At 40.2% G+C, this 25,877-nt stretch overlaps 1 protein-coding gene across 5 annotated transcripts in view; it reads right to left on the bottom strand.

Annotated features, from left to right (window-relative positions):
* Positions 1-25,877, bottom strand: part of rapgef4a (Rap guanine nucleotide exchange factor 4a) — a 121,890-nt gene that overhangs the window by 20,915 nt on the left and 75,098 nt on the right. For all 5 annotated transcript variants that reach the window (XM_061971634.2, XM_072914454.1, XM_072914457.1 and 2 more), the window contains 11 exons: positions 17,868-17,934; positions 15,541-15,605; positions 10,984-11,034; positions 10,778-10,884; positions 6,589-6,710; positions 6,348-6,522; positions 6,196-6,280; positions 2,880-2,940; positions 2,727-2,803; positions 2,512-2,658; positions 2,102-2,217 (listed from right to left, as the gene is read on the bottom strand). In XM_061971634.2, coding sequence (XP_061827618.2) covers positions 2,102-2,217; positions 2,512-2,658; positions 2,727-2,803; positions 2,880-2,940; positions 6,196-6,280; positions 6,348-6,522; positions 6,589-6,710; positions 10,778-10,884; positions 10,984-11,034; positions 15,541-15,605; positions 17,868-17,934 — 1,073 coding nt within the window. The remainder of the gene's footprint in view (positions 1-2,101; positions 2,218-2,511; positions 2,659-2,726; positions 2,804-2,879; positions 2,941-6,195; positions 6,281-6,347; positions 6,523-6,588; positions 6,711-10,777; positions 10,885-10,983; positions 11,035-15,540; positions 15,606-17,867; positions 17,935-25,877) is intronic.

The raw sequence follows: 25,877 nt of genomic DNA, 5'->3' as shown, positions 1-25,877 counted from the left end.
AGGCACTGCCTTTAACGTCCTCTACAAGCTGTCGTCACGTCCGCTTTTCATCCATTCTAACAACGTGCAAGCCCTGTCACAAGATATGTGCGGCTTCTGTACGCACACACACGTGAATGCAACGCATACTTGATCAACAGCGATACAGGTTACACTGAGGGTGGCCGTATAAAAAACTTTAACACTGTTAGAAATATACGCTACACTGTGAATCCACACCAAACAAGAATGACAAACACATTTCGGGAGAACATCCGCACCGTAACACAACATAAACACAACAGAACAAATACCCAGAACCCTTTGCAGCACTAACTCTTCCGGGAGGCTACAAAACAGACCACCCGCTAACACCAAATCCCGCCCCCCCACACACACACCTTTTCGAGAGGGGCACTGAAATTTGGGAGTCTCCCGGGAGGGTTGGCAAGTATGAGAATTAGCGGTGAATGCGGTGTTACCGCGGCACCGCCGCTGTATATAATCGGCGGGCCAGGTTCTACAAACCCCGTTTCAATATGAGTTGGGAAATTGTGTTAGATGTAAATATAAACGGAAAAAAATTATTTGCAAATCCCTTTCAACCCATATTCAATTGAATGCACTACAAAGACAACTTATTTGATGTTCAAACTCATACATTTTTTTTTTTTGAAAATAATAATTAACTTATAATTTTATGTCTGCAACACGTGCCAAAGTAGTTGGGAAAGGGCATGTTCACCACTGTGTTACATGGCCTTTCCTTTTAACAACACTCAGTAAACGTTTGGGAACTGAGGAGACACATTTTTTAAGCTTCTCAGGTGGAATTCTTTCCCATTCTTGCTTGATGTACAGCTTAAGTTGTTCAACAGTCCCGGGGTCTCCGTTGTGGTATTTTAGGCTTCATAATGTGCCACATTTTCAATGGACTACAGGCAGGCCAGTCTAGTACCCACACTCTTTTACTATGAAGCCACGTTGATGTAACACGTGGCTTGGCATTGTCTTGCTGAAATAAGCAGGGGCGTCCATGGTAACGTTGCTTGGATGGCAACATATGTTGCTCCAAAACCTGTATGTACCTTTCAGCATTAATGGTGCCTTCACAGATGTGTAAGTTACCCATGTCTTGGGCACTAATACACCCCCATACCATCACAGATGCTGGCTTTTCAACTTTGCGCCTATAACAATCCGGATGGTTCTTTTCCTCTTTGGTCCGGAGGACACAACATCCACAGTTTCCAAAAACAATTTGGAATGTGGACTCGTCAGACCACAGAACACTATTCCACTTTGTATCAGTCCATCTTAGATGAGCTCAGGCCGAGCGAAGCCGACGGCGTTTCTGGGTGTTGTTGATAAACAGTTTTCGCCTTGCATAGGAGAGTTTTAACTTGCACTTACAGATGTAGCGACCAACTGTAGTTACTGACAGTGGGTTTCTGAAGTGTTCCTGAGCCCATGTGGTAATATCCTTTACACACTGATGTCGCTTGTTGATGCAGTACAGCCTGAGGGATCGAAGGTCACGGGCTTAGCTGCTTACGTGCAGTGATTTCTCCAGATTCTCTGAACCCTTTGATGATATTACGGACCGTAGATGGTGAAATCCCTAAATTCCTTGCAATAACTGGTTGAGAAAGGTTTTTCTTAAACTGTTCAACAATTTGCGCACGCATTTGTTGACAAAGTGGTGACCCTTTCATGGAATCTACTTTTATACTCAATCATGGCACCCACATGTTACCAATTTGCCTGTTCACCTGTGGGATGTTCCAAATAAGTGTTTGATGAGCATTCCTCAACTTTATCAGTATTTATTGCCACCTTTCCCAACTTCTTTGTCACGTGTTGCTGGCATCAAATTCTAAAGTTAATGATTATTTGCAAAAAAAAAAAAACGTTTATCAGTTTGAACATCAAATATGTTGTCTTTGTAGCATATTCAACTGAATATGGGTTGAAAATGATTTGCAAATCATTGTATTCCGTTTATATTTACATCTAACACAATTTCCCAACTCATATGGAAACGGGGTTTGTATTTGTAGGTGTGCTGTATCCCCACCTGAATGAAACATTATGATAATATGAAATTATTATTAGTATTTACATGTAATGGGAGGATGAAGCTCCCTGGATGGAGGATTGGCTGCTCCTGAGGCTCTTCTCTAATACCAGGACATCCTGACCATGCTCCTTAAGACGCACTGTGTTGGCCTCCACATCCTTCACAGCAAAAGAAAAAGAAAAAGCTGAAGTTACAGTGCATGCACTTTTATTTCAAGGCAGAAAAGAAAATCATTGTGCAAATCGCTGTGATCAGATCTTTCTGAAACACAATTTTCTAATAAAAATGTAAATAACACATATAGGTACAGTATTTGTTACTATTAACATACAACATGTGATAGGATCAGTAAAATATGTCATAGTAGGTCAAGTGTACAGATACGGATTTGATGGCTGCATTACTAGGTTTTTGCCAGCAGAGGGCAACGATAAAAAGATAAAGAAACAAACCCTTAAAATCCTGTTGAAGTCGTCCTTGTTCACTCTCAGGAAGTGACAGTCGTCCTCTCTTAGGACAATGGAGGCCGCACGGGGGGCATCATTGACGAGCGCCAGCTTCCCAAAGTCGTCCCCCTCATGGAGTGTGCAGACCACGCCCTGCAGGGCCAAGTGTGCCCATCAGATTAGCAGCCAGGACACGGCAGAATCGGATAAAAAACACCAACTTTTCCATAAATGACGACGTTGACCGAGCCCTTCAGGATGATGTACCACGATGTACCCTCCTCGCCTTGACTGAACACTGAGATGATTAAGAAAATAAGACAGTCGTGAGTTACTTGTACGGTGTAAAATTGGAATAATATGGCATTACTTACACAGAGTCCCTGCTTTGGCGTGGGACTCAAATATGAGCACCCCCATCAGTTCTCTCTTGACCTGTGCAACATATTTCTAGACTATTATTAACAATAATTTTTAGTGTACACAGCATTTTAATTTAAGTTCATAATCATTCATGGTAAATAATAAAACAATCACGCCGTGCAGTTCTTAAAGCAGTTTTTATATGGAGTTCATTAGAATACAGTGCAATGTTTCCCATACATTAGTTTTTTTTGTAGCGGCCCCTATATTTTGCCAATATTCAGACCCCTCTAAATTCTAAAAAGCTATTTGCAACAAATCTACCAACTTTTTTCTCGTGGACACGTTTGTATCACCCCAAAACCAGTCAAGTTGCCACGTTGTGTAAATGGTAAATAAAAACAGAATACATCCATCCATTTTCTACCGCTTGTCACAATGATTTGCAAATCCTTTTCAACCTATATTCAATTGAATAGACTGCAAAGACAAGATACTTAACATTCGAACTGGTAAACTTTGTTATTTTTTACAAATATCAGCTCTTTTGGAATTTCATGCTTGCAACATGTGTCAAAAAAGCTGGCACAAGTGGCAAAAAAGACTCAGACAGTTGAGGAATGCTCATCAAAGACTTATTTGGAACATCCCACAGGTGAACAGGCTAATTGGGAACGGGTGGGTGCCATGATTGGGTATAAAAGCAGCTTCCATGAAATGCTCAGTCATTCACAAACAAGGACGGGCGAGGGTCACCACTTTGTCAACAAATGCCTGAGAAAACTGTTTAAGAACAACATTTCTCAACCAGCTATTGCAAGGAATTTAGGGATTTCACCATCTACGCTCCGTAATGTCATCAAAAGGTTCAGAGAATCTGGAGAAATAACTGCATGTACCGTATTTTCCGCACCATAAGGCGCCCTGGGTTATAAGCCGCGCCTTCAATGAACGGCATATTTCAAAACTTTGTCCACCAATAAGCCGCCCCATGTTGTAAGCCGCATCTAACTGCGCTAAAGGAATGTCAAAAAAACAGTCAGATAGGTCAGTCAAACTTTAATAATATATTAAAAACCAGCGTTCTAACAACTCTGTTCACTCCCAAAATGTACGCAAATGTGCAATCACAAACATACGTATATCAACATGGACAGAGCTGCGTGAAAAAAGCCACCCGGCCTCTTCGCGTAAACTTAAACTTACCTTAACCACTCGCTCATCTTTTCTTCATCCATCCCTTCGAGTTAGCTTTTATGATGACGCCGGCTGGAAAGGTCTCTTTTGGCAAGGTCTTTTGAATATCACCATGGGTGGAAGTTTCTGGCCATTAGCATGGCAAGCTAGAACCACAGTGAAGGATGACTTCTCATTCCCTGTGGTGCGAATATTCACCGTACGTGCTCCCGTTGTATCCACAGTGCGGTTCACAGGAATATCAGTTGCTGTGAAATAGTAATCCGTGTGCGGATGGAGAGATTGCGTCTTTTCATGAACCGGATCCCGGTCGCTTAGTAGGAGCCATTTTGTGGTCTTTACAGATGTAAACACACAAAGGAAATGAAACGTACGGTGATATCCGCACGCTTTTTCTTCTTCTACGCGGGCGGGTGGTTGCTTACAGTAGAAGAAGAAGCGCTTCCTGTTCTACCGGGAAAAAAGATGGCGGCTGTTTACCGAAGTTGCGAGACCGAAACTTTATGAAAATGAATCTTAATATTTATCCATATATAAAGCGCACCGGGTTATAAGGCGCACTGTCAGCTTTTGAGAAAATTTGTGGTTTTTAGGTGCGCCTTATAGTGCGGAAAATACGGTAAGTGAGGATATTACTGACCTCAGGTGATACTGCATCAAAAAGCAACATCAGTGTGTAAAGGATATCACCACATGGGCTCAGGAACACTTCAGAAAACCACTGTCAGTAACTACAGTTGGGTCGCTACATCTGTAAGTGCAAGTTAAAACTCTACTATGCAGAGCCAAAGCCATTTATCAACAACACCCAGAAACGCTTCGCTGGGCCCGAGCTCATCTAAGATGGACTGATGCAAAGTGGAAAAATGTTCTGTGGTCTGACCAGTCCACATTTCAAATTGTTTTTGGAAACTGTGGACGTCGTGTCTTCCGGAACAAAGAGTAAAAGAACCATCCGGATTGTTATAGGCGCAAAGTGATAAAAGCCAGCATCTGTGATGAAATGGGGGTGTATTAGTGCCCAAGACATGGGTAACTTACACATCTGTGAAGGCACCATTAATGCTGAAAGGTACATACAGCTTTTGGAGCAACATATGTTGCCATCCAAGCAACATTATTATGGACGCCCCTGCTTATTTCAGCAAGACAATGCCAAGCCACGTGTTACAACAGCGTGGCTTCATAGTAAAAGAGTGCGGGTACTAGACTGGCCTGCCTGTAGTCCAGACCTGTCTGTCTCCCATTGCAAACGTGTGGCGCATTATGAAGCCTAAAATACCACAACGGAGACCCCCGGACTGTTGAACAACTTAAGCTGTACATCAAGCAAGAATGGGAAAGAATTCCACCTGAGAAGCTTAAAAAATGTGTCTCCTCAGTTCCCAAACGTTTACTGAGTGTTGTTAAAAGCAAAGGCCATGTAACACAGTGGTGAACATGCCCTTTCCCAACTACTTTGGCACGTGTTGCAGCCATGAAATTCTAAGTTAATTATTATTTGCAAAAAAACAAAAAACGTTTATGAGTTTGAACATCAAATATGTTGTCTTTGTAGTGCATTCAATTGAATATGGGTTGAAAAGGATTTGCAAATCATTGTATTCTGTTTATATTTACATCTAACACAATTTCCCAACTCATAAGGAAACAGGGTTTGTACGATGGGAGGAGACAGGAGGGGTTAGGTTTCTTTGATCTATTGTGATCCACAGGAAGATCTTATCTTGACCCGAGATCTACAAAGCAGAGAGAAAGCAGGGCCTGTCCAAGCTCCAGGCATCTTTTTGTTTGACTGTTTTGTGACCGAAGGCAATAGCTGTTTACGACCCCCGTCCCTTTGGAAACAGCTGTTGCTATGTAATCAGGGAAAGTCCAAATAAAAGAGGTGGCGTAGAATTCTCTTGCCAGAGCGTGGTGGAACACTGTCCAAAGAGTACAGCCCAGACGTTTCTCCTCATTGAGCTAAATTGAATCCTGTCTCTGTTTAATTCCTTGCTTCTTGTCTGTTTAATAGATATCATCAGTGTTTGAACCTGACATCTACAACCAACCCTGGTCAATGGTAACAAGAAGTATTAGTATTTAGGCCTTTCATTGCACAAGGTGATTGCATTGGAGAGGACTTACCGTGGTGGAAAGGTGAGCTAAGGACTTAATGTGAAGCAATTCCTCATAAATGATCTCCAAATCATCTTCTGTTCTCTCCGCTGGGCTGCAAAGAGATGATGTGTTTGAGAGTAAGATACGTGAATACAAGAAAACCAAGTGACTTGGCTTACGGCTTCCTCAGGATCATCCTCATGTAGGCGTCCGGCCCCATCTGCATGAGGAGGAGCAGGGTGTCCTGGAGCTCCTCTTGGCCCTCATCCTCGCTGGGCACGGAAGTCTCGTCCTCTTCATCGTCCAGGAAGCGATAGAAAAAGTACTTGTCTTGGAAGCTCATCTCCTGGTCCACTGGGTTACATTCCGATGCACTTCAAAATCAAGATTGTCATTCTTACGTGAAAATGCAAGTCTCACCGTGGTGGAGAACGCCTTCCTCGAGCAGCACCTGCCACATTCCCACAGCTTGAAGGCGAGAGTGCACACATGAGCTCGGCTGCATCAACCAGTCCACCAGCTCTATTCCCACGCAACACTGCCTGGTAAACAAGTAGATGTCAAATCCTACACTCGGCCATGACGTCATTGTTTGCCCAATTAACCATTATGTTTAGTAATCATTAACTTATGTTGTATTTTGCCCATAAGAAATAAATCTTACATTTAAGCATTTAAAGGGAAATTGCACCTTTTTGGAATGTTGCCCATCATCCATGATCCTTACTTACAAACCCCGTTTCCATATGAGTTGGGAAATTGTGTTAGATATAAATATAAACGGAATACAATGATTTGCAAATCATTTTCAACCCATATTCAGTTGAATATGCTACAAAGACAACATATTTGATGTTCAAACTGATAAACTTTTTTTTTTTTGCAAATAGTCATTAACTTTAGAATTTGATGCCAGCAGCACGTGACAAAGAAGTTGGGAACGGTGGCAATAAATACTGATAAAGTTGAGGAATGCTCATCAAACACTTATTTGGAACATCCCACAGGTGAGCAGGCAAATTGGGAACAGGTGGGTGCCATGATTGGGTATAAAAGCAGCTTCCATGAAATGCTCAGTCATTCACAAACAAGGATGGGGCGAGGGTCACCACTTTGTCAACAAATGCGTGAGCAAATGAACAGTTTAAGAAAAACCTTTCTCAACCAGCTATTGCAAGGAATTTAGGGATTTCACCATCTACGGTCCGTAATATCATCAAAGGGTTCAGAGAATCTGGAGAAATCACTGCACGTAAGCAGCTAAGCCCGTGACCTTTGATCCCTCAGGCTGTACTGCATCAACAACCGACATCAGTGTGTAAAGGACATCACCACATGGGCTCAGGAACACTTCAGAAACCCACTGTCAGTAATTACAGTTGGTCGCTACATCTGTAAATGCAAGTTAAAACTCTCCTATGCAAGGCGAAAACCGTTTATCAACAACACCCAGAAACGTAGTCGGCTTCGCTGGGCCTGAGCTCATCTAAGATGGACTGATACAAAGTGGAAAAGTGTTCTGTGGTCTGACTAGTCCACATTTCAAATTGTTTTTGGAAACTGTGGACGTCGTGTCCTCCGGACCAATGAGGAAAAGAACCATCCGGATTGTTATAGGCGCAAAGTTGAAAAGCCAGCATCTGTGATGGTATGGGGGTGTATTAGTGCCCAAGACATGGGTAACTTACCTTATTTTTCGGAGTATAAGTTGCACCGGAGTATAAGTCGCACCTGCTGAAAATGCATAGTAAAAAGGAAAAAAACATATATAAGTCGCACTGGAGCCCGGCCAAACTATGAAAAAAACTGTGACTTGTAGTCCGAAAAATACGGTACACATCTGTGAAGGCGCCATTAATGCTGAAAGGTACATACAGCTTTTGGAGCAACATATGTTGCCATCCAACTAACGTTACCATGGACGCCCCTGCTTATTTCAGCAAGACAATGCCAAGCCACGTATTACATCAACGTGGCTTCATAGTAAAAGAGTGCGGGTACTAGACTGGCCTGCCTGTAGTCCAGACCTGTCTCCCATTGAAAATGTGTGGCGCATTATGAAGCCTAAAATACCACAACGGAGACCCCCGGACTGTTGAACAACTTAAGCTGTACATCAAGCAAGAATGGGAAAGAATTCCACCTGAGAAGCTTAAAAAAATGTGTCTCCTCAGTTCCCAAACGTTTACGGAGTGTTGTTAAAAGGAAAGGCCATGTAACACAGTGGTGAACATGCCCTTTCCCAACTACTTTGGCACGTGTTGCAGCCATGAAATTCTAAGTTAATTATTATTTGCAAAAAAAAAATAAAGTTTATGAGTTTGAACATCAAATATCTTGTCTTTGTAGTGCATTCAATTGAATATGGGTTGAAAAGGATTTGCAAATCATTGTATTCCGTTTATATTTACATCTAACACAATTTCCCAACTCACATGGAAACGGGGTTTGTACTAAGACCGCATGTACACTTAAAAAGTGGTGCACACCACCATTTAAATGAGGTTTTTTCGTGTACAACTGGCATTATGTGCCCTCCACATTCATGTTATTGTGCTGTCCAACCTGTGTGCAATGTTGTGCGACCTTGTAATTCAGAGCTGGGCAAATATTTTGACTCGGGGGCCACATTGAGAGAAAATATGTGTCTGGGGGCGGCCAATGTGTATGCGTGTATAAATAATATATGTGTGTGTTTGGCTCCCTTTTCTTCAGGAACTCTAATACCAAAAGTCACAATGTCCCAGAGAGTTCTAAAAAAGTTATGACAGACCACCTCAAAAAAACGGAATGGAATTTGACAGTTTTTTACTGAATGGGACACCCAAAATGTACATGAAAATAAAGAAAGTGGGATTTACAATATTAACTATGAACAATAAAACACTGAATATTAACAACATATGAACATCTTTTACTTCTCAGACCAGCTCCTCCATAGTTGTGTATCTTTTACAATCAAGCAAAACACAACAAAAATGTAACAAACAGCAAAATATGAATGCAAAGTGTAATAAACACCTACAATGTGATATATTATCACTTTTATGTAGAAATGTATTGTAAATATTTGCTTCCGTTCCTGACACATGTCTTTGGGGCTGGCTGCTCTGAAAACAAGCCCTGCCCACTCTGCTTTGCTCCTGGTCTGAGCTGCTGTGACCTAGATTACCCTAATAACTCCTATAACACCCAAAAGTGCAGATTTCAGCCATTGAATTACTTACTATAGTTCAAGACTTACGCTCATTTAAAAACAGCATTGCACATCATAATGGCAAATACACTTTTGAGGTCTAAAAAAATGATGTCCGGCGGGCCGGATTGAAAATCTTAATGGGCCACATGCGGCCCGCGGGCCCTATTTTGCCCAGGTCTGCTATAATCGGTACCACCTTTTCAGCAATATAGAATCGCAACGTATAGACAACATAAACTATTTTTTTGTGCGCTGACGAGCTGCAGGGAGGCGGTTCACCATCACAACTGCCATGCATTCATGCGTCTGGAATAATCCAAAGTAGAGATGTCCGATAATATCGGCATGCCTGTTTTTATATTGTTTTACTTTCTTTTTTATTCAAGAAAATGTTTTTAATTTATTTATGTTATTTTATTAATTTTTAAAAAAAGGACCTTATCTTCACCATACCTGGTTGTCCAAATTAGGCATAATAATGTGTTAATTCCACGACTGTATATATCGGTATCGGTTGATATCGGTATCGGTAATTAAGAGTTGGACAATATCGGAATATCGGCAAAAAAGCCATTATCGGACATCCCTAATCCAAACAAGAAAATGCATATTGAAAGACGTCTTTTCACACAGAACATACATTATAATAACATATTTTCTTAATGAAAAATTAAAAAAATAAAATAAAACGGCAGTAGACGCAAAACACATTAATTTAATTTGTTTTACCCCTAAACTAATTTTGCTGCTATACAATCATAAAATGATATTGCTGAAAGGACGATATGTCTAATATTTCTTATTTTTGGCAGTCCAAATATGTTGACACACACACACACGTGTCAACATATTTAAACAAAGTCTGTCCTTGCAGCAGGAGCACCTATTTTGTGTGTGTCATGTGTTAGTTTGCACATACTTTCAGACGTGCTGGATAAAGATGCAAAATAGCGGCCGCAGAACAGTGATCCGCCTTGATAAATCACATTGCGCGTGCTGAATGATTACATTTGCATCTTCTCCTCCCAGTATTGTGGGCGATCAGCATATTTTCCACATATTCATGAAGACAGACACGCTAAATGGATTGTGCTCCTGATTCTGCTCAGTAAGGGGACTCAATCCTCTGAGCACAAGTTTAGTAGATCAGCTTTGCGTGTGATATCAACTTTGCACGTGTTTGAGTACACGCAAACCTTTAGTAGATCAGGTAATAAATAGAGTTCATTCTTGCCTTGTCTGTGCATCCTGGGATTCATTCACCTTCCTGTCGTGGCCACAGCCTGACAAACAGGAGGCGACTAACAAAGCAGGCAATGGGGAGTCATTTATTCCCCAAAGCCCTCTAAAAAACATAGTAGCATTCCGCCAAATAGTCCGCTTTCTTTTTAAATATTGTGTTGCATTAACCTGTATGTCTTCAGATGGTACTTTCTATCTCGGATCATATGGGGGGATCTCGAGAGGATGGCGTTGCGGAGAATCTTGCCTGCCTGCAAGATCTTTTCAGAGGGTACCTGAACAGTGGAGTTAAAAAAAAAAAGTTTCAACAAACTGTCAGCATGGAACAAAAACGTTTCATACACTAGTAAACCACAAAGGGTTGTTTTTACTACCTGGGAGATCCAGGGATTGTTGGTTTTGGCTGGACAGTCAATCAATGACTTCTGCAAAAGGAGATTACATTTACAATACATCACAAATTACAATTTGTCTTTCTACAGTATAAACTTCTATGTTTTCATAATAGGATGTACTAACCCCGTTTCCATATGAGTTGGGAAATTGTGTTAGATGTAAATATAAACGGAATGCAATGATTTGCAAATCATTTTCAACCCATATTCAGTTGAATATGCTACAAAGACAACATATTTGATGTTCAAACTGATAAACATTTTTTTTTTTTTTTTTTTTGCAAATAATCATTAACTTTAGAATTTGATGCCAGCAACACGTGACAAAGAAGTTGGGAAAGGTAGCAATAAATACTGATAAAGTTGAGGAATGCTCATCAAACACTTATTTGGAACATCCCACAGGTGATCAGGCAAATTGGGAACAGGTGGGTGCCATGATTGGGTATAAAAGTAGATTCCATGAAATGCTCAGTCATTCACAAACAAGGATGGGGCGAGGGTCACCACTTTGTCAACAAATGCGTGAGCAAATTGTTGAACAGTTTAAGAATAACCTTTCTCAACCAGCTATTGCAAGGAATTTAGGGATTTCACCATCTACGGTCCGTAATATCATCAAAGGGTTCAGAGAATCTGGAGAAATCACTGCACGTAAGCAGCTAAGCCTGTGACCTACGATCCCTCAGGCTGTACTGCATCAACAAGCGACATCAGTGTGTAAAGGATATCACCACATGGGCTCAGGAACATTTCAAAACCCACTGTCAGTAACTAAAGTTGGTCGCTACATTCTTAAGTGCAAGTTAAAACTCTCCTATCCAAGGCGAAAACCGTTTATCAACAACACCCAGAAACGCCGTCGGCTTTGCTGGGCCTTAGCTCATCTAAGATGGACTGATACAAGTGGAAAAGTGTTCTGGGGTCTGACGAATCTACATTTTAAATTGTTTTTGGAAACTGTGGACGTCGTGTCCTCCGGACCAAAGAGGAAAAGAACCATCTCGATTGTTATAGTCGCAAAGTTGAAAAGCCAGCATGTGTGATGGTATGGGGGTGTATTAGTGCCCAAGACATGGGTAATTTACACATCTGTGAAGGCGCCATTAATGCTGAAAGGTACATACAGGTTTTGGAGCAACATATGTTGCCATCCAAGCAACGTTACCATGGACGCCCCTGCTTATTTCAGCAAGACAATGCCAAGCCACGTGTTACATCAACGTGGCTTCATAGTAAAGGAGTGCGGGTACTAGACTGGCCTGCCTGTAGTCCAGACCTGTCTCCCATTGAAAATGTGTGGCGCATTATGAAGCCTAAAATACCACAACGGAGACCCCCAGACTGTTGAACAACTTAAGCTGTACATCAAGCAAGAATGGGAAAAAATTCCACCTGAGAAGCTTAAAAAATGTGTCTCCTCAGTTCCCAAACGTTTACTGAGTGTTGTTAAAAGGAAAGGCCATGTAACACAGTGGTAAACATGCCCTTTCCCAACTACTTTGGCACATGTTGCAGCCATGAAAATCTAAGTTAATTATTATTTGCAAAAAAAAAAAAAAATGTTTATCAGTTTGAACATCAAACATCTTGTCTTTGTAGTGCATTCAATTGAATATGGGTTGAAAAGGATTTGCAAATCATTGTATTCCGTTTATATTTACATCCAACACTATTTCCCAACTCATATGGAAACGGGATTTGTAGATATAGATTTGAACAGATGTGTTTTGTTGCAGAGCTGTGACATTTAAAAGGCATTGTGTATGCTTCAATAGGCACTGACACCTTTGCGTTCATCTGAACGTGTCATCACTTATTCATCAGCAGTGGCCACGGAAGCCTGGTGTTGCTATTTGGTTATTCCTAGTTTATAGACCTATTTATCCTCTGCAGTACATAGAGTGGAGACCAAGTACGAGATTTCTTGCATAAGACCCCTGTGGTGGTCCAACTCCACTGAACAAAAATATAAACGCCACACTTTTGTTTTTGCTCTCATTTTTCATGAGTTGAACTCAAAGACTTTTATTATATACACAAAAGGCCTATTCTGTCATGACTTGATCCTTGGTGTTTGCTTTTCCGGGATGCAACGGAAAGTTGGCTCGGGCGAGACGGGAATGTAAGTACATGATTTATTTAATTTTATCAAAAACGAAAAGCGCGCACAGTGGCGGAGAAACAACATGGTTATGAAAACAAATACTTGCACAAAGGCAGAAACTATGAACAACAAAAAACACTAACTGTGGCATTAATAAACACAACTTACTTGGCATGGACAAAAGGAGCAGCATGAACGATGGGGACATGAAAAAAGTGTCAGGAATGTGCAGAGCCTAAATGTGGGATGTCGCCAGCACGACAAACTGAAAACAATGAACTTAAATACTATAGACATGATTAGTGAAAGCAGGTGCGTGACTCAAAACGTGAAACAGGTGCGTGACGTGACAGGTGAAAAACTAATGGTTGCTATGGTGACAAAACAAAACAAAAGTGCACAAAAAGTCCAAAAACAAAACCGAACATGACTAAAACAAAACATGATCACACAGACATGACATATTCCTCTCAAATATTGTTCACAAGTCTGTCTAAATCTGTGTTAGTGAGCATTTCTTCTTTGTCAAGAAACAATGTACTAATATGATCCATGATCAAGAAACTCTTCAAACTTAAAGTGTTTACAAAGTACAAAGAAGAAGAACCATGATAAACATTCTGAATTTATTTCATCCATCCATTCATTTTCAAAATAATCTTACTCATCTCACCATCTGTAATATAACTTACTTCACCGAGTATTATTTCTTTATTTTTATTGTGATTACTTATGGAGTATATTGTGAATGAAGTTAGAGCAGGAAGTGAACAAAAGTTTTAGCAACTGCTATGTAAAGAAAAAGGGGTAGGATTAAATAAGCTCTGCTTCTTCCTACTCCTTTTCGAACATGTTGAAAAGAGAAACTGGAAATGGTGATGTATCATGTTGTTTGCTTGCATGTTCGAAATAAACTCAAACTCAAACTCAAGATACTCCATCCCACCTCACAGGTGTGGCATATCAAGATGCTGATTAAACAGCATGATTATTGCACAGGTGTGCCTTAGGCTGCCCAAAAATATAAAGGCCACTCTCAAATGTGCAGTTTTATCACACAGCACAATGCTACAGATGTTGCAAGTTTTGAGGGAGAGCTGTTGCCCGTGAATTGAATGTTAATTTCTCTACCATAAGCCGTTTCAGAGAATTTGGCAGTACATCCAACCGGCCTCACAATAATTTCTGCACAAACTGTGAGAAATCGTCTCAAGGAAGCTCATCTGCATGCTCGTCGTCCTCATCGGGGTCTCGACCTGACTGCAGTTTGTCGTCTTAACCGACTTGAGTGGGGAAATGCTCACATTCAATGGCGCAGAAGTGTTCTCTTCACGGATTAATTCTGGTTTGAACTGTTCAGGGCAGATGGCAGGCAGCATGTGTGGCGTCGTGTGGGAGAGCGGTTTGCTGATGTCAACGTTGTAAATTGAGTGGCCCATAGTAGGGGTGGGGTTACGGTATAGGCAGGCGTAGGTTATGAACAACGAACGCAAGTGCATTTTATTGATGACATTTTAATTGTACAGAGATACTGTGACGAGATCCTGAGGCCAATTGCTGTGCCATCACCTCATGTTGCAGCATGACAATGCACGGCCCCATGTTGCAAGGATCTATACACAATTCCTGGAAGCTGAAAACATCCCAGTTCTTGCATGGCCAGCATGTCACCCATTGAGCATGTTTGAGATGCTATTGATCGGCGTACACGACAGCGTGTTCGCGTTCCTGCCAATATCCAGCAACTTGGCACAGCCATTGAAGAGGAGTGGACCGACATTCCACAGGCCTCAATCAACAACCTGATCAACTCTATACAAAGGAGATGTGTTGCACTGTGTGAGGCAAATGGTGGTCACATCAGATATTGACTGCTTTTCTGCGCCCCGCCCACCAGATCCCCAAAGAAGCAAAACTGCACTTTTCAGAGTGGCCTAGTGGGCTACCTGAGGCACACCTGTGCAATAATCATGCTGTTTAATCAGCATCTTGATATGCCACACCTGTGAGGTGGGGTGGATTATTTTGGCAATGAAGAAATGCTCACTAACACAGATTTAGACAGATTTGTGAAGATTTGAGAGAAGTCTTTTGTGTATATAGTAAAAGTTTTAGATATTTGAGTTCAACTCACGAAAAATGGGAGCAAAAACAAAGGCATTCATATTTTTGTTTAGTACATTTCCTCTGCGAGACCATAAATTTGCTGGAGTGTCATGCAGCCAGGAAAGGATGACAACAGTGAGGTGGGACAGGATGGAGGACTTGACAGGCATCATGTTTATATTTAAGCCCACTTTAAACAAACACCACATTCCAGCCTCATTTCGGTTTCTGCCTGAGAGCATGGTAACTGTAAAAATGCTGTTCGGTCAAGAGAGGATGAAGTCATGGCCAACAAATATGAAAATCATGCAGATTATTACTACCTGACTCTGATGTGTGGAAGGAGACACATACGAGTTGCTGCTCATGTCTTCTTGGTCTGACATTCCTGGTTGGGAGCAGCAAAGGATATAATTAGAATAATACATATTTTTTGTGATTTTTTTTTTTTGCTTTGTTTTATATTGTACTGCACTGATGGATGTTGCCTGATTTTGTTCCCCATGACAACGACAATAAATGGATTATATTCTATTATGAAGTTCACAACATTAGGTAAACCTACACATTCTAATCTAATCAAAAAGCCAACCTTTATCTTTGTGATCGTGCTTGCAGCGGTGTAGAAATAAATATAAAATTATAATATATATATTATATAATATATATATATTATATTTTTTTTTAAATGTTCTCATCCCCCCCCATTGTTTACCTGTATCTCACCTATTTTGTAAGGGGCGCCGGAAATTGGCAGACCCGTCAGCGATCCTGTTCGGTCTCCCTGTAATGTTTGTCTGATCTTTAATGGGATTGTGCTGAAAATTTTAATTTCCCCTCGGGGATTAATAAAGTATTTCTGATTCTGATTCTGATTCTGATCATTTGCTCTTCTTAATAATAGAGAGTGAGTAGTAATAATTGCTTATTTTTCAAAATCTGGTCTTAAATTCATGAGTGCATGAACAAAACATTCTTAAAATCTGAATGAATATTTGAATTATTTAAATTAATATTTTTTCCTTATTGTATATCATACTTGCCAACCTTGAGACCTCAGATTTCGGGAGGTGGGGGGCGTGGCCGGGGGTGGGGCGGGGCGTGGTTAAGAGGGGAGGAATATATTGACAGCTAGAATTCACCAAGTCAAGTATTTCATACATATATACATATACATATATACATATACATATATGTATATATATATATATATATATATATATACATATATATATATATATCCTGAAAATATGCAAACAAAACTGTGTTTAGATAATTGATACTTCAAACTTGCATAAATAAATCTTAAGGAATATAACATAACTTGGCTTCTGAAAGCTTCAAAATGTAATGAATAAAATGCTAAAGTTGTTGATAAACAAGCAATTATATTAATAATTAAATATGGTCATTTTAAATGAATTATTATGATAATTTAAAATTAATTATTTCAAATATGTTTATTTTAATGTATAATTCTAATAAGGAGTCAGAAAAAATACAAATAAAAATACAATTAATTTTGATGTTTTTAGCAAAATATAGTAAAAATGTATTTATTTTTTTAATTAATAAATATATTTATTTTTAGGTAAGATAAACATAATAATACAATGTATCCCTAGTCTGGATGAATTAGTTCTTGTCACCCTGTTGTCCTCTCGTCTTTAAAAAAGGCTGTCCTCACTCAGGTCCGCATGGAGCTGGAGGGGGCGTGGCCTCCAGCTCCGGCTGAAAATCGGGAGATTTTCGGGAGAATATTTGTCCCAGGAGGTTTTCGGGTGAGGCGCTGAATTTTGTGAGTCTCCCGGAAAATTCGGGAGGGTTGGCAAGTATGTTGTATATTCTGTCAATATGTCGTAGGGAAGTTCCAAGTTTAAAAAAAAAAGTGTATTTATTTATTTATTTTTTATTATATATTTTTTAAATCTCTCCCTTCTAATCCATTTTCTATCGCTTGTTACTCTCGGGGTCTCCTAGCCACTCATGCAAATCATATTGTCTGAAAATGCATTTTCCCATCAATAACATGACATCATTGCGGAGAGCAAACTCGACAAAGAGAGACCCGTACTGATATTCGAACCCAGGTCTCTTGACTATGCGGCCTACCTGCTAACCACTAGGCCGCCATGTGGTCCCCACACGTTCATACTATACTAAAATACTATTAGTCTGCGAGTAGTGAGCCAGCATACATTTAAAGTATGTATTTCTTCACAGTGCACAGCTATTCGTCATTTTTATTGTACATGACTACAAAACAAGATTAACAGCTTTGTTTAAGTAAAGCTCAGTCAATATTAGGTTAGGTTACACCAGAAACGCTTTAACAAAAGTATCAGCCCTTATCACAATGCAAGTAGATATGGGAGGTCTGGCGCACAGGACGTCTGGTTTAAGCAGAGAATATTATTATGTTACGTCCTGTTCAGAGTAGAATAGAATTGATATCATAATACTGCTGTGCTTAAATGCCATGTCCTGTTTTGCAGATCTTCAAGATATCATTAATCAAATGTGTTTTAAAAATCTGTCAAGGCTTAGTGTAAGGCTGAACAACTACAAATATATGCCAAAAAATGTGGAATTAAGTGTGTCTGATTGGTCCAAGAGATAAAAACAAGAATAACAATGCAGTGTTACTTACTGTCAGCACCCGCCTCCATCACACCATAGGGTGGGGCGAGGACTCCAGCCATGCACTGATGATACTTCTGGAAAAACCAGGAGAAAATGACTTGTTTGTATTGATAGCGGCACACTACATGACTTCTTGCTACGATTAAAACGTTGTAGTGTCCTGGTTAATGTAACTCTTTAAAATCTGGTAACTTTGGACACACCCCATGTTGTTCCTTCTGAGGTAACGACACTAGTCCAGAGTGTCCCTAACTTTGCACCCAAAATCTGCTGAAATAGGCTCCAGCTGACCCACGGTGGTGAGACAATGTCAAAATAAGTTATGTATTCTGAGTAGAAAGCAGGTTAGTGCAAAACTACAAATTGTACTAGATGAGGCCATTCCTGAAGGAATTGCGTGTGAATGCTACAATGCTGAAGTTGAACTGAAATGCTGACAGAATGTAATATGAATGTAAGAATAGTTTGAATGTTGGAATGGTTTGACTGTTGAAAAGTTTGAATTTCCAGGAAAACCGGAATTTGGTTTGGAACTTGGGAAAGTGTTAGTTTGAATTTCCAGGATGGTGGAACGTGTTGATGTTGGAATGGTTTGAATAGGTTGAAAAATGTGGAAATTGTGCAACTTGGAAAAATGTTCCATTCATTTCAATGGGAACTTGGGGAAAAGCGGGATTTTTTTTTAGAATGATTAGGAGCATGAATGTCCTGAATAAGCGGAATTGGTTGGTGTTGGAATTGTTTAAATCGGTCAGGAAATGTTGAAGTAGTAACAGTTTTATAATTGAAAAATGGTAATACCAAATTTCGGAAAAAACGTGAATTTTTCAAGTGCTTAAACTAACTTGTTTTTTTGTCCTGACTTAGTGGAATGTTTTGACAGTGGAACAGTTAAAATGGGTTGAAGATTGTGAAAGGAGTCATTGCACTGGAAAAAGGTTGGAAATAAGGTTGGAAAAAAACAGGAATTCCTGGAAATTTGTTGAACATGGAAAAAAGGTTGTTTAAATTTCCAGGATGAATTGAATGTGTTGAAGGTGGAATGGTTTGAAAAATTAGGGAATTGTGGAAGTTAGAAAAATGTATAATTCATTTTTGAATGGGGAAAATGTTCTTAAAAACTGGGAATTCTTGGAAATCTGGGAATGTTTATAATTGTTGAACATTCCTGAACAGGCTGCATATTTTGAAGTTGGAATGGTTTGAATCGGATAAAAGATGTGGGAGATGTGGAACTTTGAAAAATGTCCCATTCTTTTCAATAGGAATTTCAAGGAAATTTGTGAATTTCAGTAAAAGTAGGAATTTTTTGGAAAATGCTAAAATATTTGAATGGCTGGTGTTGGAATTTTTCAAATCGGTCGAGAAATGTTGAAGGAGTAACATTTTTAATTGAGAAATGGTATAACGGCATTCCTGGAATTTTGGGAAAAACAGGAATTTTTCCAGTTCAAAAAACAACTTCTTTTTTTGTCCTGATTAAGAGGAGTGTTTTGACGGTGAAACGGTTGAAAAATGTGGATAGAGTAGTCGCCAGAAAAAAAGGTGAAAATAGGGTTTGAAAAACTGAGAATTCCTAGAATTTTTTTTACTTTGAAAAATGATAATTTGAATATCCAGGATGAGTGGAATGTGTTGAAAGTGGAATGGTTTGAATAGGTCGAAAAATGTGGAAATGGTGAACATTTGAAAAATGGCCAATTCATTTTGAATGGGAAAAATGTCCCGGGGAACCTGAAATTCTGGGAAATCGGGGAATTCTTGGAATTGGTCAAGGGAAAGCTTGTGATTCCCGAATAGGCTGAACAGTTTGAAGTTGGTCTAGATTTGCATGACTTCCATACAGGCAGAGTGGGTTCAGTCCCCACTCAGAAACAGTATCAAAGTATTTGTTTGTCTAATGTAGTTGTCAACTAATGATCAGTCCAGAATGTAGCCTGACTTTTGCATGAAGTTGGCTGGGATAGGCTCCACTCTGAGCATGATAAGCGTTAAAAAATGAATAGAGGAATAATATTACAAAGATGAAGCAATTTCTATTGAAATTGCATGTAAATGCTGAAAAGCTGACATTGAACTGAAATGCTAATGAATTGTTGAATAAATGATAGGGATTGTGAATTGTTGAAATGTGGAATACATGTTGAAATAAAGTAGTAAAAAACCTGTGAACATGCTAACATTAGCATCAGTGACGTGCGGTGAGGTTGATGGCTGGTGAGGCACTGACTTCATCACAGTCAGATTTACAAACATATGAACCCTAAAGAGTATCTTATTCACCATTTGATTGGCAGCAGTTAACGGGTTATGTTTAAAAGCTCATACCAGCATTCTTCCCTGCTTGGCACTCAGCATCAAGGGTTGGAATTGGGGGTTAAATCACCAACAATTATTCCCGGGCGCGACGCCGCCCACTGCTCCCCTCACATCCCAGGGGGTGAGCAAGGGGATGGGTCAAATGCAGAGGACAAATTTCACCACAACTAGTGTGTGTGTGACAATCATTGGTACTTTAACTTAACTTTAATTTTACACATACAAACTGTAGCACACAAAAAAGCACATTTAATAAAAAAAACGTTATTATGGTCTTACCTTTGCTTATAAGTGCGGGAACAGTGGTGTTCGTGTTGGAGGAGTTGTGAATGAATGAAATATGAAATCCGTGCTGCAGTCTGCAGGTGTACCTAATGTTGTGTCCCTGCAGTCGTTCACGGCTCCTCCGGCGCGAGCAATGTTGTTTTTGCACTTTTTAGCTTCTTGTTAAGTGACTTTTTTTGGGTGGATTCGGTCTTGCACGTGGAGGGTTTGGGTTTGGGCTTTGGTTGGTGTGGCGCTCCCGTCGGGGGGTGCAGTCTGCGGCGGAGGTGCAATAACCGGCACCAGGAGGCGGGATTACGCGAGCCTCAGCCAGTGCGTCTTCGCAGCAGTTTTATGATTGCTCAGCACAAGAAATACGTTACACAAAATACACTGTACATTATATACCTCAACTAACTAAACTATGGAAATGTATAATATAGTTCATATAGCAATACGGTCTCACTGCACAGCAGGCCAGCAGTTAGCCGAGTCCACAATCCATGGTGAGGCACAACTGAGTGACGTGCCTCAACTGGCTGCTGATCACTGCACCGTCTCTTCTCAGTATTTGAACGGCAAATGTGAAAATTCAGCGATTTTGAATAAAAATAATCTAAAACTGGTGAAGTTAAACGGAAAATAACTTTATAGTATAATCACTGGATACATATAACAATTTAATTTTTTTTTTTTCTTTTTACATTTTTTTTCTTTCCATGATGGCAGGTGAGGCCCCGCCTCACCTGCCTCTAGTGACCGCACGTCATTGATTAGCATATACAATGGGAACAGCTAGCATGCTTCCAAGATGGTGCCAAGTAACAGTATAAAAACGCTTTAGGTTAAAGCTTACAAAATTGGCTGAAAAGCTAATATAAAAAGTTAGCATGCTAACAAGAGAATGCCAACATGGAATAAGCTAGCATACTTCCAAGATGGCACCAAGTCCAAAATCCTTGATTTTTGCGTTAAAACTTACAAAATGAGCTAAAATACTAGCAAAAAGCATTACCATATTAACAATAGCCTGCTAATATAAGCTAATATTACCACCAGCATGTCGCTGCAGCTTAAAAGGATATATCCATCCATCCATTTCCTACCATTTGTCCCTTACGGGGTCGCCACATCTGCGGTCCCCTCCAAGGTTTCTCATTGTCATCCCATTGGGTTGAGTTTTTCCTTGCCCTGATGTGGGATCTGAGCGGAGGATGTCTTTGTGGCTTGTGCAGCCCTTTGAGACACTTGTGAATTAGGGCTATGTAAGTATACTTTGATTGATTGATTGATTGAAACATTAGCCTGCTAACATTGGAACAGTTAGCATACTTCCAAAAGGGCCCCATGCAAGGAAATTCATGAGCTGGATGGGTCGACTTTGGAATTGTTTGAATCGGTGGAGAAATGTGGGTTTGGTGGGACTTGGAACAATGATCTTTTCAGCATTCACACACTAATATTGATAATATAGTTTGTTCATAAGAGGACCATAGACTTAAAAAATGCGATGTCATGGCATTGCTGTAATCTCATTTTGGTAGGCATCCAATCAGATTGCACACGCCTCCGATACTGCATGCTGAGAGACTGCATGCTGAGATACTGCCATTCTACATGCATGTCTTCATGTAGGCAAGGCTTGAAAGCAGAGAATAAGAGCCTCATCCAAGGCAGGGTGGTGCAATGTTATTGTTTCCCCAGCCTGTGGGTGTGGTCCTCAATAACATCCCCAGCCCCTCTATCATACAATGGTGGAATATCAACAAAATGCATATCTGAAACTATTAAAAAATATATGTTACAAACCCCGTTTCCATATGAGTTGGGAAATTGTGTTAGATGTAAATATAAACGGAATACAATGACTTGCAAATCCTTTTCAACCCATATTCAATTGAATATGTTACAAATACAACATATTTGATATTCAAACTCATAAACTTTTTTTTTTTTTTTGCAAAAAACAATTAACTTAGAATTTCATGGCTGCAACCCGTGCCAAAGTAATTGGGAAAGGGAATGTTCACCACTGTGTTACATGGCCTTTCCTTTTAACAACACTCAGTAAACGATTGGGAACTGAGGAAACTAATTGTTGAAGCTTTAAAAGTGGAATTCTTTCCCATTCTTGTTTTATGTAGAGCTTCAGTCGTAATGCGGCACACATTTTCGATGGGAGACAAGTCTGGACTGCAGGCGGACCAGGAAAGTACCCGTACTCTTTTTTTTACAAAGCCACGCTTTTGTAACACGTGCTGAATGTGGCTTGGCATTGTCTTGCTGAAATAAGCAGGGGCGTCCATGAAAAAGACGGCGCTTAGATGGCAGCATATGTTGCTCCAAAACCTGTATGTACCTTTCAGCATTAATGGTGCCTTCACAGATGTATTAGTTACCCATGTCTTGGGCACTAATACACCCCCATACCATCATCACAGATGCTGGCTTTTGAACTTTGCGCCTATAACAGTCTGGATGGTTCGCTTCCCCTTTGGTCCGGATAACACAATGTCGAATATTTCTAAAAACAATTTGAAATGTGGACTCGTCAGACCACAGAACACTTTTCCACTTTGCATCAGTCCATCTTAGATGAGCTCGGGCCCAGAGAAGCCGGCGGCGTTTCTGGTTGTTGTTGATAAATGATTTTCGCTTTGCATTGTAGAGCTTTAACTTGCACTTACAGATGTAGCGCCGAACTGTATTTAGTGACAGTGGTTTTCTGAAGTGTTAATGAGCCCATGTGGTGATATCCTTTAGAGATTGATGTCGGTTTTTGAGGGATCGAAGGTCACGGTCATTCAATGTTGGTTTCCGGCCATGCCGCTTACGTGGAGTGATTTCTCCAGATTCTCTGAACCTTTTGATGATATTATGGACCGTAGATGTTGAAATCCCTAAATTTCTTGCAATTGCACGTTGAGAAACGTTGTTCTTAAACTGTTTGACTATTTGCTCACGCAGTTGTGGACAAAGGGGTGTACCTCGCCCCATCCTTTCTTGTGAAAGACTGAGCATTTTTTGGGAAGCTTTTTTATACCCATTCATGACACCCACCTGTTCCCAATTTGCCTGTTCACCTGTGGGATGTTCCAAATAAGTGTTTGATGAGCATTCCTCAACTTTATCAGTATTTATTGCCACCTTTCCCAACTTCTTTGTCACGTGTTGCTGGCATCAAATTCTAAAATTAATGATTATTTGCAAAAAAAAAAATGTTTATCAGTTTGAACATCAAATATGTTGTCTTTGTAGTGCATTCAATTGAATATGGGTTGAAAATGATTTGCAAATCAAACACAATTTCCCAACTCATATGGAAACGGGGTTTGTATTTGAAGCCTCAACATCCTCCTTTAAAATGTGCGGAGAAAGGTGCACTATGGGAAGTGCCCTTCTTTCCACATGATGCAACTGTTAGATGAGGCGTCACTTAATGGCATCCTCCACGCAGCGAGCCAGCGAGTCATCAGAGCGTGACGAGTGCGCCGAGTCTTATACATCATTGTTCCCCGCAGCATCACTGATGTTACGTAATCAACATCATGCTCAACCTGGGCGTGCTTGTAAAATAAAATAAAAATTACCACTCGTGAAAACAAGCAAGTGCACCATGAAAATATTCAACCCCCAACAGCCGGGACATGGTGAACAATTTCAAATACCAAATCAGTATTCTGTCTTACACCCAACAAACATGAAGCAGATTCATCTCAAAGCCAACCAATTCATCTAAAACTGACAATATTGGCACTGACTTCAGAGTTCTGGGCCTAAAAAGGGAAAACATTGCCCCAAAATAGACACAGTAGTGATTTTACACTGTTATTAGAACGATATAACGTTGCTTGGATGGCAACATATGTTGCTCCATAACCTGTATGTACCTTTCAGCATTAATGGCGCCTTCACAGATGTGTAAGTTACCCATGTCTTGGGCACTAATACACCCCCATACCATCACAGATGCTGGCTTTTCAACTTTGCGCCTATAACAATCCGGATGGTTCTTTTCCCGACGTCCACAGTTTCCAAATTTTGAAATGTGGACTCGTCGGACCACAGAACACTTTTCCACTTTGCATCAGTCCATCTTAGATGACCTCGGGCCCAGCAAAGCCGGCGGCGTTTCTGGGTGTTGTTGATAAATAGCTTTGGCTTTGCATAGTAGAGTTTTAACTTGCACTTACAGATGTGGCGACCAACTGTAGTTACTGACAGTGGGTTTCTGAAGTGTTCCTGAGCCCATGTGGTGATATCCTTTAGAGATTGATGTCGCTTTTTGATGCAGTACCGCCTGAGGGATCCAAGGTCACGGGCATTCAATATTGGTTTTCAGCCTTGCTGCTTACGTGCAGTGATTTCTCCAGATTCTCTGAACCTTTTGATGATATTACGGAACATAGATGGTGAAATTCCCAAATTAGTTGCAATAGCTGGTTGAGAAACGTTGTTCTTAAACAGTTTGCTCAGGCATTTGTTGACAAAGTGGTGACCCTCGCCCCATCCTTGTTTTTGAATGACTGAGCATTTCATGGAATCTACTTTTATACCCAATCATGGCACCCACCTGTTCCCAATTAGCCTGTTCACATGTGGGATGTTCCAAAAAAGTCTTAGATGAGCATTCTTCAACTTTCTGAGTCTTTTTTGCCACTTGTGCCAGCTTTTTTTTGCAGGCATCAAATTCCAAATGAGCTAATATTTGCGAACATGAAATATCTTGTCTTTGCTGTCTATTCAATTGAATATAAGTTGAAAAGGATTAGCAAATCATTGTATTCTCTTTTTATTTACAAACCCCGTTTCCATATGAGTTAGGAAATTGTGTTAGATGTAAATATAAACGGAATACAATGATTTGCAAATCATTTTCAACCCATATTCAGTTGAATATGCTACAAAGACAACATATTTGATGTTCAAACTGATAAACATTTTTTTTGCAAATAATCATTAACTTTAGAATTTGATGCCATCAACACGTGACAAAGAAGTTGGGAAAGGTGGCAATAAATACTGATAAAGTTGAGGAATGCTCATCAAACACTTATTTGGAACATCCCACAGGTGAACAGGCAAATTGGGAACAGGTGGGTGCCATGATTGGGTATAAAAGTAGATTCCATGAAATGCTCAGTCATTCACAAACAAGGATGGGGCGAGGGTCACCACTTTGTCAACAAATGCGTAAGCAAATTGTTGAACAGTTTAAGAAAAACCTTTCTCAACCAGCTATTGCAAGGAATTTAGGGATTTCACCATCTACGGTCCGTAATATCATCAAAGGGTTCAGAGAATCTGGAGAAATCACTGCACGTAAGCAGCTAAGCCCGTGACCTTCCATCCCTCAGGCTGTACTGCATCAACAAGCGACATCAGTGTGTAAAGGATATCACCACATGGGCTCAGGAACACTTCAGAAACCCAC

The sequence above is a fragment of the Nerophis lumbriciformis genome, linkage group LG13, assembly GCF_033978685.3.
Source record: "Nerophis lumbriciformis linkage group LG13, RoL_Nlum_v2.1, whole genome shotgun sequence".
Classification (NCBI taxonomy): Eukaryota; Metazoa; Chordata; class Actinopteri; order Syngnathiformes; family Syngnathidae; genus Nerophis; species Nerophis lumbriciformis.
This window is presented reverse-complemented; position numbering and strand designations above follow the sequence as displayed.